Source organism: Lycorma delicatula, chromosome 6 (assembly GCF_047948215.1).
Source record: "Lycorma delicatula isolate Av1 chromosome 6, ASM4794821v1, whole genome shotgun sequence".
Classification (NCBI taxonomy): Eukaryota; Metazoa; Arthropoda; class Insecta; order Hemiptera; family Fulgoridae; genus Lycorma; species Lycorma delicatula.
Window position 1 is genome coordinate 143,383,564 of NC_134460.1, and position 15,614 is coordinate 143,399,177.

Sequence of the window (15,614 nt, forward strand, 5' to 3'; positions counted from 1 at the left end):
ATCTGTGAGACTTATCATACAGTTTACAATTTCATTGTATTCTTTTGGATATCACTACATTTTGTTAGATTATTCTTTTATTTTTTTAAAGAATTACTGATTGATATCTTATGGATATTTCCCTTTTAATTCCCTTTTTCATAAAAGTATTTCTTTTCACATAACTAATTTAACATTCTGAATTTGAGAAAAATTTGACCATAAATTTATACTGGTTTTTTAATTATATCGACCCCAGCGCCACCTAGTGGGTACAAACTAATTCAGAAACCTTCACAGGCATGCGCACAACTCACAAAAGTTTCATTGCAATCAGATGAATGGTACAGGAATGCATATGGGACAAACAAAATAAGATCAAATGAACATTTTTTATTTCTTCATCAGTTAGTTTAAATAATTCTAATTGTAGAATAATAACTTTACTGAATGATTTTATTTCTGTTTTATTTATTACTTTTTAATAAAACTAGTATAATCTGTTGTAAACTAATACTTTTTTTTTAGTGATAGAATTTACAAAAATTGTTTCACTGTACTTTCATTTACATAAGAGCATCATTTTTTACTATTACAACAAGCTGTAGTACATTTTCTTTCAAATTTTATTATTTCACGTACATTATCAAGTTTTTGTATGCTACCTAGTACTATCAAGTACTGCTATCTAGCTTTATAATTCGTAAAATCACCTTAAATAAATGAAAAAAATTATATATTCTAGTCCCACCGTTCATCAAATGGAACAGAATTCGAGGTGTATTTTTTGAAAGTATTCTTTATTACAAATCTAACTGAACTGAAATATAATGTTTTCGTGGTTATTTTTTAATTTTTTTCTCATTTTCATTTTGCTTTTAGGTTAGGTCATGTTTAGAACTGTAAACATAGTTCATTGACTTCACAATCAGTCCAGTTCTGTGGATTCTTACTGTTGAAGTTCTAATGAACATTGTGATAACAATTTGCAATATTTCTATTAACTTTATGTTTTGAATAAAACTTTACATATTCCTATTCATAAACCTAATTAACACCCTTCACATGTCTAGATCTGTGAATATAACATACCTTACTGCAGAAAAATAAATACATGAAAACTATTTTCAAAATATCTAAGCTGTAAATAAAAAGTAAATATTACTTTTCTGTAAAGAACTTGAAAACCCTTTATGTCATCTGACAAAAGTAAATTATCTCTAAGTTGTGATACAAAGTAAATGTAAGGATAAACAATTTAAGTGATATTACTTCCATATGGAATGAGACAACTCAGTAAATATGGGACGTATGGAAAATTCAACATCAAAAAGGAAATCAATCATAGTAAACTACTGAAGATGATTTTAATAAGGAAGATTGAAACATTCAGATACTTTTTTTTTTTTTTTTTGTTGCATTAACAGATTTATTTCATCCTTTCTTTAAAAAAATTACTTTAACTTTTATAATACTGTAATGTTATAAGTCAGCTTATCCAGATTTAATTTAATAATGATCAAAACAAATGAATATAAGATTTTATGATAATATTTTTTATCTCTCAAATTAATATTTGATTTTTAATCAAAATTTTCACTATTCTTATTTTATTATCATCTGACTTTTGTTTAGTTTAAAAGACTATTAACTTAATTACAATTGAAATATATTATTTCAAGGAAACTTACTTAATGAATTGTTAACTGAGTAATAAGTAAAATATTCATTTTAATTAAATAAAGATTAAGTATTGAAATTTCCCTTTTTTATTTACTTTTTTCTTCTTTACAAAGCTAATAAGTTTTTTACAGTAATGCTAGAATTTATACCAACTAAACCTGAAAAAATTACATTTAACTCTACTCTTACTTATGTTTTGCAAAACTTATGTATTACTTATTAATACTTTTTAATTAGTTCAACATATTCAAAGACAGCCACAAATCAGTTGAAGATGTCCTCCCCTTTAGCCATTTCAAAAACTAATGTAAACATTGTGAAAGTTCACTCTGAAGGTAGATTATAATGATGGAGATGGCTAATGAACTGAATTTGCTACGTGGTTCAGTCAATTTTACCTGTCCATGAAATTCATTCCAAAATTGTTGTCAGACAAGCGGAAACAACACTGACTTGAAGTGTCCCAAGAACTGATTAATTGGGTAGAAAGTGACCAGATTTGTTAAATAGGGTAATTACAGGTGATGAAATATGGCTTATGGATATGACCGAGAAACAAAGACACAATCATCATAGTGGAAAGGTCCAAGCTAGCCACAACTGGAAAAAGTGTGATTAAGTCGGTCAAACGTGAAGACAATGTTTGTGATTTTTTCAATTCTACAGGTATCGTGCATCATGAATTTACTCCTAGGAGAGCAGACAGTCAAGCAAGGGTACTACAGAAGTGTCCTTTACTGTTTGCGAGGGGGAAAGACCTACACTCTGACAAGACGAGAATTGGGCCCCCCACCACCACAATGCACCACTCATTGTGCATTCTTTATTATCAAATTTTTGGTCAAATTCCAAATTCCTGTGCTTTCACAACCCACTGTATTCCCACAGTTTAGCCCCTGCCAACTTTTACCTTTTTCCTAAACTGGAATTTTCGCTGAGAGGGAACCAATTTGACTCATTGAAGACATACAGGTAAATACAGAGAGGATTCTTAACACCCTTCAAAGAGAAAATTTCCAGGAATGCTTCCTAAAGTGGAAGTACCGTTGGAATCAGTGTGTTCAGTCAGAAAGGGACTACTTTCAAGAATCTCCATCACAATAGCTTGTAGGTACTGCAAATTTTAAATTACTAGCCCAGTCTTAAAACTGTCCAATCACACCTCGTGTATATACACATATATATATATATGAATTTGTGTGTGTGTGTGACACACACATGCACACACAAAATACATTTACTAAGTGCTGTTAAATCCAATATTTGAAATTAACTAAAGTAAATAGAGTGTACAATCTCTTCTTGAACAAAAAATTAACAAGAGCAATCAATAATTTTTCTAGAAAGTATCATTATGATTATCCTGAGTAAAAACTTAAAATATTTTGGTGAAATGATAAATTTTTCAGATTTAATTAATAATAGTTGCTCTTACCTTCAGACACTTACATAGTTGCTCCTGTTAATTATTTTAATTTGTTTCAAAATTATAAAATTCTATATTATGGCATCTGTTAATGTATTTATATTTCTGAATTAAAAATAACTCACCATTAATTAATTTACTTCTAATTTCAGCTCGTTGAGATGATTTTAAATTATAACGCAGGAAAACCAATGTAGTTCGTACAGCTGCCAGACGACAAGGCAGTGGGCGCTTAAAAAGAACATAATATAGATACATTAAAAAAAAATCAGAAATCCATTACGTTTGTAAATAAGTACTATAATAATGCATAAAATAAAACAAAGAGCTACTTTTGAACAACAAATCTGATCTATGAGAATTCACAAAAATTAGATTCATGGCTTAATTTAAAGTTTGTTTTTTTCTTTTTTTATTCTATGAGCAGGGCCTAAAAATAAACAGATTTTCTTCAACAATTAATAAAGAAATAAAGAAGCCTTACTATTACTACAATTTACACATGAAGTCATCTTTGAGACCACACAGCTCATGCAATCTGTCTTCTTTGAGACCACACATCTGTTCAATATATATACTATTATATAAAGATGAAGAGGAGTTTTGTTTGTTCAGAATAAACAAAAAATTACTCGATCAATTGTAACCAAATTTTTACCCATGTTTCTTGGCATAACAGAGGTTTTTAGATATATTTCATCTCAAAAGATCTCAAAAAAAAAAAAAATATATATATATATATGTAGTAGTGGAGATTTGTCGGTTGAAGCACAAACTTTAATGAATTGAATTAATGATCTGTGATCTATGAGTCTCTGTGTAAGCTGGGTTTGAAATGAATGATTTGAACAGATTGAATGAATATTACAAAAATAACAGAATTATATTTGTTATAAAAAAAAATTAAATAAATTAAAAATATTTGTGTTTAACAATAACGGCTTCCCATGGGAACTGAATGTGAGGCTACAAGCACCTTGTGGGAGGCTAGACCAATCATCCTCATAACAAGCGGGATGCCCCTTGGATGCTGTTTTGTTAGCTGCCATGGGGGGCTCTTATAATATCTCAGCAAACAATCGTTCAATTTTCAAAATTCAAATAGGGTATATGTAAATAGGTTAAACGCTAAGTTTTAGATGCATCAGGTACTCTCTTGATGTAACAGATCACGGTTATTTGTAAATTATATAAAGTTTGTCTGCTTGTTTGTTATCACATCATGCAAGAACCAACCGACCAATTGCTTTTAAATTTGCAGGATACATTCATGTTATCCCAGGGAAAATTTTAAGCCATTCACTGAGGCCCTACATCCATTGAAGGTTAAGATATTAAAAATATTCACTGTTTCTTTGCCCCCAACGAGGGTGAAATTATGAAAGATAATTATGATATTCATTAAAAAAAAATACATTAATCCTTTTATTTAATACTTATATGATGAATTTTTCATCGTCAAATTTTTCATTGTACTTTAGTTACTGTAATTATCTTTTGTAATTTAGTTTCTTTTTCAGGTTTCTATAAAGCTTGAAAAATATTATTATTATCTGTCAGTATTATTCTCACAACCATGAGGAAAACGTAACAGTGTGGAGGTCCAGGAGGTGCAACCCTTTGGGAAGATGGGAATGGTGACTGAAGCAAGTTCTGTGGGTGTCCAGTGCGCCAGTCCCTCTAGAAAACTGGAAATGATGAGGGAAATGAGTTCTGTGGCCATCAGGTAGCTCCCTTGGTCATAGGAGGTCCCGAGGAGTTTCTGAGTTGGCTCCAGGAATTGCGGGGGCTGACTTGAACCCCGAAGGTTCAGGTTCTGGTTAGACAGGCCAGTTAGTTTACAATATATACTGTCACACATTTTTGTTATATATTAACAATTTAACAAGTTATTTAATTCAAAGATTTAGACTATTAGTACAAGAGAAGTTCAAACATTTTAAAATATAATTGTAATTCATACTTGTGAGGTACATAGAAAAGGATTTCAAACATGTGCCTAATAATAAAAGTAAAGAAGAAAATATTTCAATGCATTCAGAGTTCTTTCCATAAATGAGAGTGGAATTTTGAAAATAAACATGAATTCTTTAAAAGTTTTTAGAAGTGATTGAAGAAGTAAAAAGAATGTGTAATTATTGCATCCATAAGCCGTTATCTTTTTCTTACATTGTTATAAATTGTACACCAATATAATTACTATTAATACATCCAGTGATAATTAACAAATAAGATAAATATAAAATAACTCTGATAAAAGTCCATAAATAGAATGAATAAAGTACCAGTGGAACATTTATAGAATTAATTTTAAAAAGTATTATAAATAAGATTATGCATTTGTTTATTTTGCAGTATTTAATAACTACATTTTTTTTTTAAATAGAAGTTAAGATGTAACTTTTATTATTCATTATCAAACTATTTAGCAAAGGGATTTTATAAAATAATCATAGAAATAGATATGTTTAAATTATGTACACATAGTATTTCTTAAAATTCAAGATTACAAATAGGTTAAAATAATGTATTATTTTATTCAAACATCTTCCTACAACAATCAAATCAAGTATTAACAAGCACACAAAATTAACAGTAACAGAATCCAGGAATATGATAGAAGTATACTTTGTTCAGTTACATATGTGAGGCCCATTCAATACTGACTATTTTATTATCCTGCACATTATCACAATTGATGTGGTACAATTTACTGTTTTCATGTCCTTTCCAACATTTTTTTCTTTAGACTGCAAGTCTATTTTTTTCTTATTTTGAACAGCTTGTACAATGAAAAAGATGTGTTATCAGTAGAAGAAAGTATTATTAACAGTATTTTACAAAATAACTTAAGATTTATGACAAAAAATGGATCACAAAGAGTTTGCTTTACAGCAGAGTTATTCAGTCATCTTGAAAAAATGGTTGAATTGTAATGCATATACATTCCTCAGGCAGTTAAGATGACAAGCAAACTTTTCATCACAGCTTTTCCTAAGTCACAGTAATTAAGAATATTGAATTTTTCCATTATCACATTAAAGTTTTCTTTGAAATGACTGAAAGCAAATGTAAAAGATCATTAACTGATTTTGATGATTCATTATGTGTTTAGTGGATGAAGTTTCTGTGGTAGTCTCCCATAGTATGTATTTTTTCCAGATAATTAAGTGTAAACTGAGAAAATTAGACCGACTACTCAAGTGATTTTAAAAGACTAAACATTGAAACAACTAAGGTTGCTGCAGTCACTGTACATCATTTCACACCATTCTTTTCAAATTTTTATAAAAACACTGTAAAAAAAAAAAATACATATCCTGCACTCCAAAAAGTTTAGCTCATGCTCATCAACACTCAATTATGACTGTATACTGTATGACTTTTATGACTGTATACTCAGTATTCTTCGTCCTTACCCTATTCTTCTTTCTGTACAATTTTTCTTATGTTTTATCAAGTTTATTCCTTTGCCTTTCTTGGGAGTTTTATTTCAGTGTTTTTTTCTTAGAGTATTCAAATTTAAAAAAAAAAAAACGTAAACAAAAAAAACAAAATTTCATTAAAAAAAAAATAATCCTTTTTATGACTTTTTCAATTTTTAACTTTTTTTTTGTTTTTTTGATTTAAGCGTTTTTTTATGTTGGTTATATTATTTTTTGATATTTATTTTTGCAACAGTCGTGATATTCTTCTTTTTTTTACTTGTAACAGTATTCTATACTGTTGCATTACAAAGCCAAACCTATAATTTAAATGAGGTTTAAATGAGTCATGTTTGGAGCAAACATGATCAGGCAAAGTGGTTCAAAGAAAACAAAGAAGCTGCAATGGTTGATGCAGCTGAATACAATGCTAGATCTTCCATCTTTTTTCTACGGAGTAGAAAGAGGAATTGCTTTTGGATGTACATGTATGCATTTGAGAGGCAGGATCACACAGAAAGTGCAAATAATAGTTTTAGTTTTACATAACGAGTAAAACAATTGAGAATGAAAAATATGGGTAAAACATAAAAAAAGAAAAAACAGAACATTGTTGCTGGAGAACTTTAAATTATACTATATCACTTTGATGCAAGTAAAATCAAAGAGCAATTCTTATGTTTTTACTCATCTTTTCCAAAAATGTATGTCAGGATTTAATGTTTAACAAAAACATAACTTTTGACCTAAAATGATAATTTTCTAAATACTCAGAATTATCAAAGAGCCTTAACTTAGAAAAGAAAATACTATGTTATGAATATTATAAAAAAATTATTTGTTTTTTAATCATAATTTTCACTTAAGAGAAATAAAAATTGGAATGTAAAGGAAGTATTGCATTTACACTCAAGGAACCAAAACATATTCTTCCTCTGACACAAACTTCATGCAAACAAGACAAAGTACATTTTGGTTATGATTTCTGAAAATATGTGCTGCATTTCCTCTCATAACAAAGTTATTCATTAGATAATAACATGACATTTTTTCAAGGTTGCTTCTCTCTTAATATTCTATGGAAGTCTGCTCAAATCATAGCTCCATTGGAATAAACACCAAAGAAAAAAAGAAATATATATATATATATATATAAATCCTTTAAAATATCCAGTATATAAAATTTACATGGGAATAAAACTTAAATTTTTCTATAGAAGCTGAATATTAAGATACGAGGACGGTTCAGAAAGTTCACAGCCTAAGAAAGAAAACACAAAATTTGTTTTATTTTTTAACATAGTCACCTTTTAAAGTAATACACTTAGTCCATCGCTTTTTCAGCTTATTTATTCCTTCAGTAAGATATGATTTTTCAAGCACTGCAAAATAGGCATCTGTCTCAGCTATGACTTCATCATTTGCGACAAATCTTCGCCCACCAAGCCATTTCTTCTTATTCGGGAACGAAAATAATCACTCTGAACAAGATCTGGGAAATATGGTGCACGTGGAAGCAATTCAAAGTGCAGTTCAAGAATTTTAGCAGCAACAACCAAAGATGTGAGCATAGGTGCATTATCGTGGTGAAAAAGCACTTTTTTCTTGCCCTAATGTGGATGTTTGGTCTTAATGGACTCCTTTATAATTGCTCCAACAATGCTGCGTAATATTCTCTTTTTCCTTTTTCCAGACAGTCTATGAATACCACACCACAAACATCCCAAAAAACGGTGGCCATGACTTTTCCAGCTTATCGAACACTTTTTGCCTTCTTTGGAGCACTTCCTCCAGTTTTAACCCACTGTTTGGTCTGTAGCTTCATCTCAGGGCTGTAATAATGAATCCAGATTTCATCAGCAGTAATGAGACATTACAAAAATTCAGTTGAATTACAGTTGAACATGTCCAAACACTGCTGAAGAATGTTCATTTGACTGCATTTCTGGTCAACTGTTAACAAACGTGGCACCCATTGCACCGATTGATAGTTTTCTCACATCCAACTGCTCATGTAAGATGTTGTACAGTCATGTAAGATGTTGTACAGTATGATGAGTACAGTCTACTACTGTTATTTTTGCAATCTCTGCAAGCTCGCATATCTTCAATTGTAGATTTTTTAATACCATACTGTGGATTTTTAGGATGTTTTCATCAGTAATCGTGGTTGCAGGGCATCCTAAATGCTCATCATTAAAGATGGAGGATCAACTACATTTAAATTCAGCTGCCTACTTTTTTACCATCAAAAATAAAAAAGATTCATTTAATATTGAATCTAACTCCTTTTTTATATCTCTCGGGTTTAAACCTTTCACAACAAAAAGTTTTATTACTGCTCAAATTTTGATTTTATCCATTTTGCACAAAATAACACTCATCTACTACCCCCTTAACCACAACAATTAACAAATAACTGAGAAGACATGTTGGAAAATATTTAGTATGCCATCCAATCGATATTAACTATAAATCGCAATTTGGTCCTACTAGTGGTACCTCTGTATCAGGCCTGTTTCTGCCCTAGTAGATAGAAAGAAATAATTGCTAAAAGACAATGTAATATGAATACAGGAGAAAAAACACAATTTCTTCAAATGTTCTGTAAAAAAACTAAATGGATAAACATAACTAAGAAAATAATTATGAAGTATTAAGAAAAATCCTCAGAAAATTAAATGAACAGGAAGAATTATAATGATAATAAGAAAATAAAATATTAGCATCAAACTATTTGCCACTACATTCAGACTAGTTCATGAACTAATGAGACAGTGTAGGTATGCCAGTACCCACACTAAATTTCAAGCATTCAGTTAATTGAGAAAACTGAATCTAACTGGTTTTATATATATATATATATATATATATATATACATAAATTTCTCCAACCAGTTTTTCAGCTACTGGCAGGTGTGGTGGGTGGCTACTGTGGGTGTGCGTGTATAGGCAAATTGAATTACTGCTACTGGCATACATTTACATAGTGTAAATGTACTGGTAAACATGCAGTCTGGAACAGACTCAGGTCAACCACTCCTGAGGTGTGGTTAATTGAAATAAAACCAACAAAGAACAGTCTAGCATTCAAAACCATTTAAAGCAGCTGATTTTGTGATGAACTACACCACAAGACTAACCCAGCAAGCATGATATTAATGATTAATGGAATCAATTTCATGCAAAGGTTGTTTCTCTCAATATGTGACACAAGGTCACACCAGTCATAAACAAATAACAATGCATACAGCATAAACTACAATGCTACAATGTTAACTGAAGCATTATAAAATTAAGCTTATTAAATTCATATAAATTGTTTGTTTTTCATCCTTACTTCACATTATTTAATTTTCTGGATATTACTTCCTGAAAGCTTCACTTATTGTGAAACCATCAAATTGTGAGGAAGGCAACTTACTATCACACCAAGCAATTACCTTAAAATTCATATTGAAATGCAATTTTTTAATGGAATAAAATACTTACACAAGAGAATGTTCTTTTTAAAACAAGAGGAACAAATTGAGTGTAAATGAAATCTGATGGCATACATTTTGGAAGCACCTCTAATTGTTGTAAAAACAATGAATGAAGACGCCAATTATATGTGCTAGCTATTTCAGACTCACATTTACGCAAAGCTCTTGTTATCTCAATGGCAGTTTCATCCTGAAAAAGAAAATGATGGAACTATAGACTTGCTTGCATCAATTTTCCATAATGAGTGAGGTCACATTTTAAAATAAATACTGGTATAACTTACAAAAATATGCTACACTTAGATTCCATTAGTTTAATTTCTCAATAAGTTATTTCAGTATTTTATAATGCAGTATTTGAATTTGATAACTCAATAATTTTGTAAATAAACATTTCATTTTAAAATTTTATTTTTGTAAAAATAATTGGTATGGTACTTTCTTTTATTAATATAATGTTAAATTCAGAAAAGATTCAAGATCACTTTTTGCCTTCTTTATAAAGTCTCAACCCCTTGTATGTAGTGCCTTAATTGGGCCAATCAACTAGATATTACATTATTTGGTTCCTTATACAAACAGGATTGGTAGCTTCAACTAATCTCTACTCAGATTCCATTATTATTTAATAATCCTTTTAGTCAACAAAAGATTTCTGATATTTATCTGAGAAATTTTTTTCATTAAGAAGTTTATAACATTGTGACTTTTCCACAATATTTAAATAAAATTAAGATTCAACAAATCTGTTCATGTATTAGAAACTGAAACTATTCAACTGTTACATTAAAACAAAGACAAACTGAAGAAATCTCAGTGGTACAAAGTTTCACTTGACAAAAATTTACAGTGAATGGCTTAAGGCACACCTGAAACCTACCTGTTACTGTCATTGTACATTATAAGACCACTGTAAAAGTGGAATAAACTACATTACACAAAAATATTCCAATAAGAAAAATAAATTCATACAATTTCTATACATAAAAATAAAAAATAAACCTTATATCATTAATTTTAGATTAATAAAGTAAACATAATTATTAGAATTAATAAAAACAAAAAAAAATATCATGTCTCATACAAAGCCTAAGTAAGTAAATTCATGACATTGTGAACTTATTATAGCTGAAAACAGAGGACAACACTGTATCCCAGATAAAATATCAAGTTTCAAAGTAATTTGAAATTAATGAAATTAAAGTCATTTTAAAGAAATTATACTTAATAATAAATAATAAACTGTTTCATGTTTTAAAAAGAAATCATTAAACAATTATGAAGGGGCTTTGATAGTAACACAAACAATACAGATGCCTTTGTAAAAAAACAATTTTTTTATTGCAAAAATTAAAAATTTTGTTCAAAAGATCAAAAAAATTAAATGCTTTTTCAATAAAATATTACACAAAAAATAGATGTTTAGCAAAGATGATAGTGCATGAGCTTGTAAAATATCATCAAATTCAGATTAATGAAGATCCAAAAATGAAATGAAATAATAACTTGCTTGAGTCATGTGCAACTATTACCACTTCACTACTTTTAGAGACATACCTACTACTTTAAGACCTGTCTCTAAAAAGCATCTGTAAGATTGCATTAAAAAGCAACATTCAAAGTCAAAAAAATAAACTTTATGATTATTCTTTTATCAACTTAAACAGTTACATAAATGATCCACACTTGATACCACAATAATTATGTCGCTTTCATTAGTAAAAGTGTACTACTAAATCAGCTTTTTTACTGAAATCATAAAAATATTGGCATGACAATTTTTGGCCATAACCAAGGTATACTTACTATATTAACAATTATCATTATGAATTTAATCCTAAAAACATATTGAAGGTTTATCGACACATTATACCTAGCAAAATTTGTTGGTAATTCTGTAAATCAAATACAGAACCAATGTTATGAAATGGAATAACAATAAGACTTAAGGTAGCCTGGAAAATTTTTTAAGTGAATGAATAATCCATTTATAATTATGACAAAAATAAGTTTTATAATGTCTTTTAAAATATAAACATAAATTTTGATTTAATTTTTGGTTATTAACTACAAAAAATATAAGTTTTTACTTCTTGAATACCAAATAAAAATAAAAGGATTATCAACAAAATTATTCAAGGTGAATTGGTCTTGAAATAGGGGGATATTATAACTACTGAAAATATCAGAAAAGCATTCATTCTTCATCTACAGATACCGGGAAGGTCATTGTGTAATCGCTGTCTTTTTCTATTTTTAGATATTATATGAACAAATTAAATTACAATTTACCATGTACATTTTTTACATGTAATCAATTATTAAAACAATAAAGCAACAAACTGGACAATAGAGATAATAACTAATTGTAATTACAATACTTTTTATGTCTTGAAACACCAGAAGACATTCAAATCAAGCAATATTACCACAAAGCTAGCCATTAGTGTTTTCGTCTGGCAGAAAGATTCCAAGATATCTTTGAGATGAGGTACAAGACTCTGTAATACTTCCTCAGCATCATCTTTCAATAATTTAATGACTTCTCTGGTTATCTGACCGTTGTTGGAAGCAAGGATTTTGGAAACCTATGAGAACATCAATAAATAATACACAAAAATATTGACATACAATTTAGAATGCTTGTTTGAAAAAATAAAAACATAAATTTAGATCATAAATTAATATAACTTGTATTAAAACTTAAATACCATTACACTTTGGACATTTTTAATTTCTGAAAAAACCTACCCTCTGTAAACATAACCTATTTTTAAAATACAAATTCTGATGAAAGTTAAATTTTTAAACCTGATGCAAGGAGTAGAATAATGGGTACACACATGCATGTGTATGCAGGACCATTTGTACATGACTGTTATGTGGATGCATTAATGCACTCATGAATATATTTTAAACTTTTAAGGAAAAAAAATAGGAATACATATTAAATGAAACTTCATAACTAATACTAAGGTCAGTTGAGATATACTCGTATAACTTTAATACATAATATTGGTTTTAACCTACAATGGTAAAAACAATGGAGAAGAAATAGTTAACTAATAATTACTGTATCTATTTTAAAAATAGACATTTAATAGAGTAACATGCATCAAAGAAGTAAACATACAAACTATTACAATTGATAGCTTCATAATAAATATATCAATTATTATTAATATAGTTTAATAACACTATCAGATTTGTTAACAATTTATGTGAACACACATTTATACAGTCCTAATATTATAATCCAAGTGTAACACTACAAAAGTAGAAATGATGTTTGTCATGTAAAACTACATATATTATTCATAAATTATTATTGTTATTTACAATTAAAATTTGTACTATCATAAAGAGAAAAAAGAAGAAAGTTAAGGTGAAGAATACCTCTTAAAAAGAAGAACAAGATCCAAATACAAAATATGGATGAAAAGCACCTTCTGAAAAAGAATGTGAAAGATCAAGTGAAACATTTCTCTTGCAGAAAAGGACTAAATATACAGTAATAGTATAAGATAAAAATAAAGAAGCATTACTGAAAAATGACAAAAAAGGATCAAATCAAATTCAAGAATGAAAAAGATATCACAGAATAGTTAAGAGAAATTACTAGAACTGTGGAGCATTTGATAATAAAAAAATAGGTGATGAAGCCCTCTAGTATTATTAATATATCATTAGTGAAATTTTGAACTTATATTTTAGAAAGTATAATATTAATTTTATGGTGATGTAACAATTTGAAGTTAGAGAAATGAAACAACAACATGAATAATGATGCCTTATGGCAAAATAATGTAAATTTAAAATATATTGATTTTGTAAAGTTAAAATTAAACACGTAACATATATTTGGCTCCTTATTTAAGTGAACAGATTAACAATTTAATTGAAAGATAACTCTTATTATTAAAAAAATACAAATGATCACATTAAATCTCTAAAATTGCCTAGAGTTAGAATTTTTATTATCATTTATTTTTAATCCTCATAAATGAGTTGCGGGTGGTCGATTAGGAATGAGTTTATAGGGCTATTTTACACAGGGATTTAAACAAGTTTTTTTTAAAAGAAGTAGTATATCTGCAAAATGTTTTCAGAACTTAAACTTTCATTTGAATAATAGAAAAAACTGCAAACTGATTTAAATAGGATCTATAGTTGATCTACATGAAATGAACTGCCATTTAAAAAACATAATGTTACCTATCAGAAGAAATTTCCAGAGGTGAATTACAAAAGCATACACATTTTATAAATCTTGGAGTTTGTTTTGACAAAGAATTAGAAGTTAGAATCAGGGCCAAGACTACATCTACCTCTGAATTTAGAGTGATTTCTGAAATGATGCAAACACACACACACGCATGCGTGTACAGGTGTCCCTCAAAGAAACAGAAACTTTCAGTACATGTTCTACTAGTGAAAATAATGAAAAAAGTTCAATAATAATGATAAACACAGGTTTGGAAATGATTTGTTTGAGTTACAGTTAGAGATAGATTTCGCCTGGATTTCAGCTCATCTAATAAAAAGAAGCCTGACGGTAATTTTTGGGACTAAATTAAAAAAGTATAGGTGGGTGGTTTCGTATATAATTTGAGCTGGGAAATAGGACAAAACAGGACCCAGAACTGTATCTCCAGCATTTATTAAGATATCCAACATAAAACACAAAATTCAGTGTTGAAAAACTAGTTTTCGTTAGGTTTGTAATACAGTAGCTTTGATTAACTAATAAATGTGGGAGATTTTGTAACAAAACTTGTAGAGAATTTAATTCTGAGAAGATTAATGTAAATATAGCTATTAAAAATTAAATAAAAACTTTTAAAAATCTGTTTTTTGAAGCAAAACAGAGACATAAAATCATATTATTCTTTTTGTACCTTATAAACATTATTCTTAATATAGCAAAATAAAAAAAAAAAATAGTTTGTGTGTGTGTGTGTGTGTGTGTGTGTGTGTGTGTGTGTATGTGCTAAAGAAAGCAAATCTTAAAAAGGGTTATGTGCCTATAAAACACACCATAAATGTAATCAGTACATAATTATTATTAAAAAGTTTATTTTTTATACTATCAACACAATATACTTAACCAACACATGGAAATATTATATTATTTCATGCACAAGAGAGACAATGGTGGGAGGGTGAGAGAAGGGTAGTGAGAGAGTGAGAGAGTATATACATATTTTTTTTTATATTGTAGCCTTGCTATCTAATTTATTTGTTAATAAATAAATAAATTCTGTTTTTCAGAGTTTTACTTCATCCACATGTTCCTTTCCCTCAAGCAGATATTAAATATTTTTTTTATTTTTTACATCAAATTGGTAAAAAAACTCTAGTATTTACAATTCTTTAATATTTTTTTTTTTAATAGTATTTAATATTTTTTTTTTATACAAACTATAATTATGTTTGTATAAGTATTGTAAATATGTGTATATGTTATCTACGTAATCTTTTCAGCAGTCTTGTTGATTATTAATAATTTTCAGTTATACAATTATAATTGGTTTAATTATAAGGGTGAATCAATATAAATGGCAATTTTTTTTTATAAATTTATTGATTAATAATGTACACACAATTCATTCCTTC

The 15,614-nt window shown here is 28.4% G+C and overlaps 1 protein-coding gene across 8 annotated transcripts in view; it reads right to left on the reverse strand.

The window, feature by feature from the left end:
* LOC142326314 (serine/threonine-protein phosphatase 4 regulatory subunit 4-like) overlaps positions 1-15,614 on the reverse strand; it is an 84,491-nt gene that overhangs the window by 29,320 nt on the left and 39,557 nt on the right. For all 8 annotated transcript variants that reach the window (XR_012756756.1, XR_012756757.1, XR_012756758.1 and 5 more), the window contains 3 exons: positions 12,428-12,586; positions 10,006-10,188; positions 3,214-3,319 (listed from right to left, as the gene is read on the reverse strand). Coding sequence is in view for 5 of the 8 variants with exons in the window: in XM_075368713.1 (XP_075224828.1) it covers positions 3,214-3,319; positions 10,006-10,188; positions 12,428-12,586 (448 nt within the window). In the remaining 3 variants the exon portion in view is untranslated. The remainder of the gene's footprint in view (positions 1-3,213; positions 3,320-10,005; positions 10,189-12,427; positions 12,587-15,614) is intronic.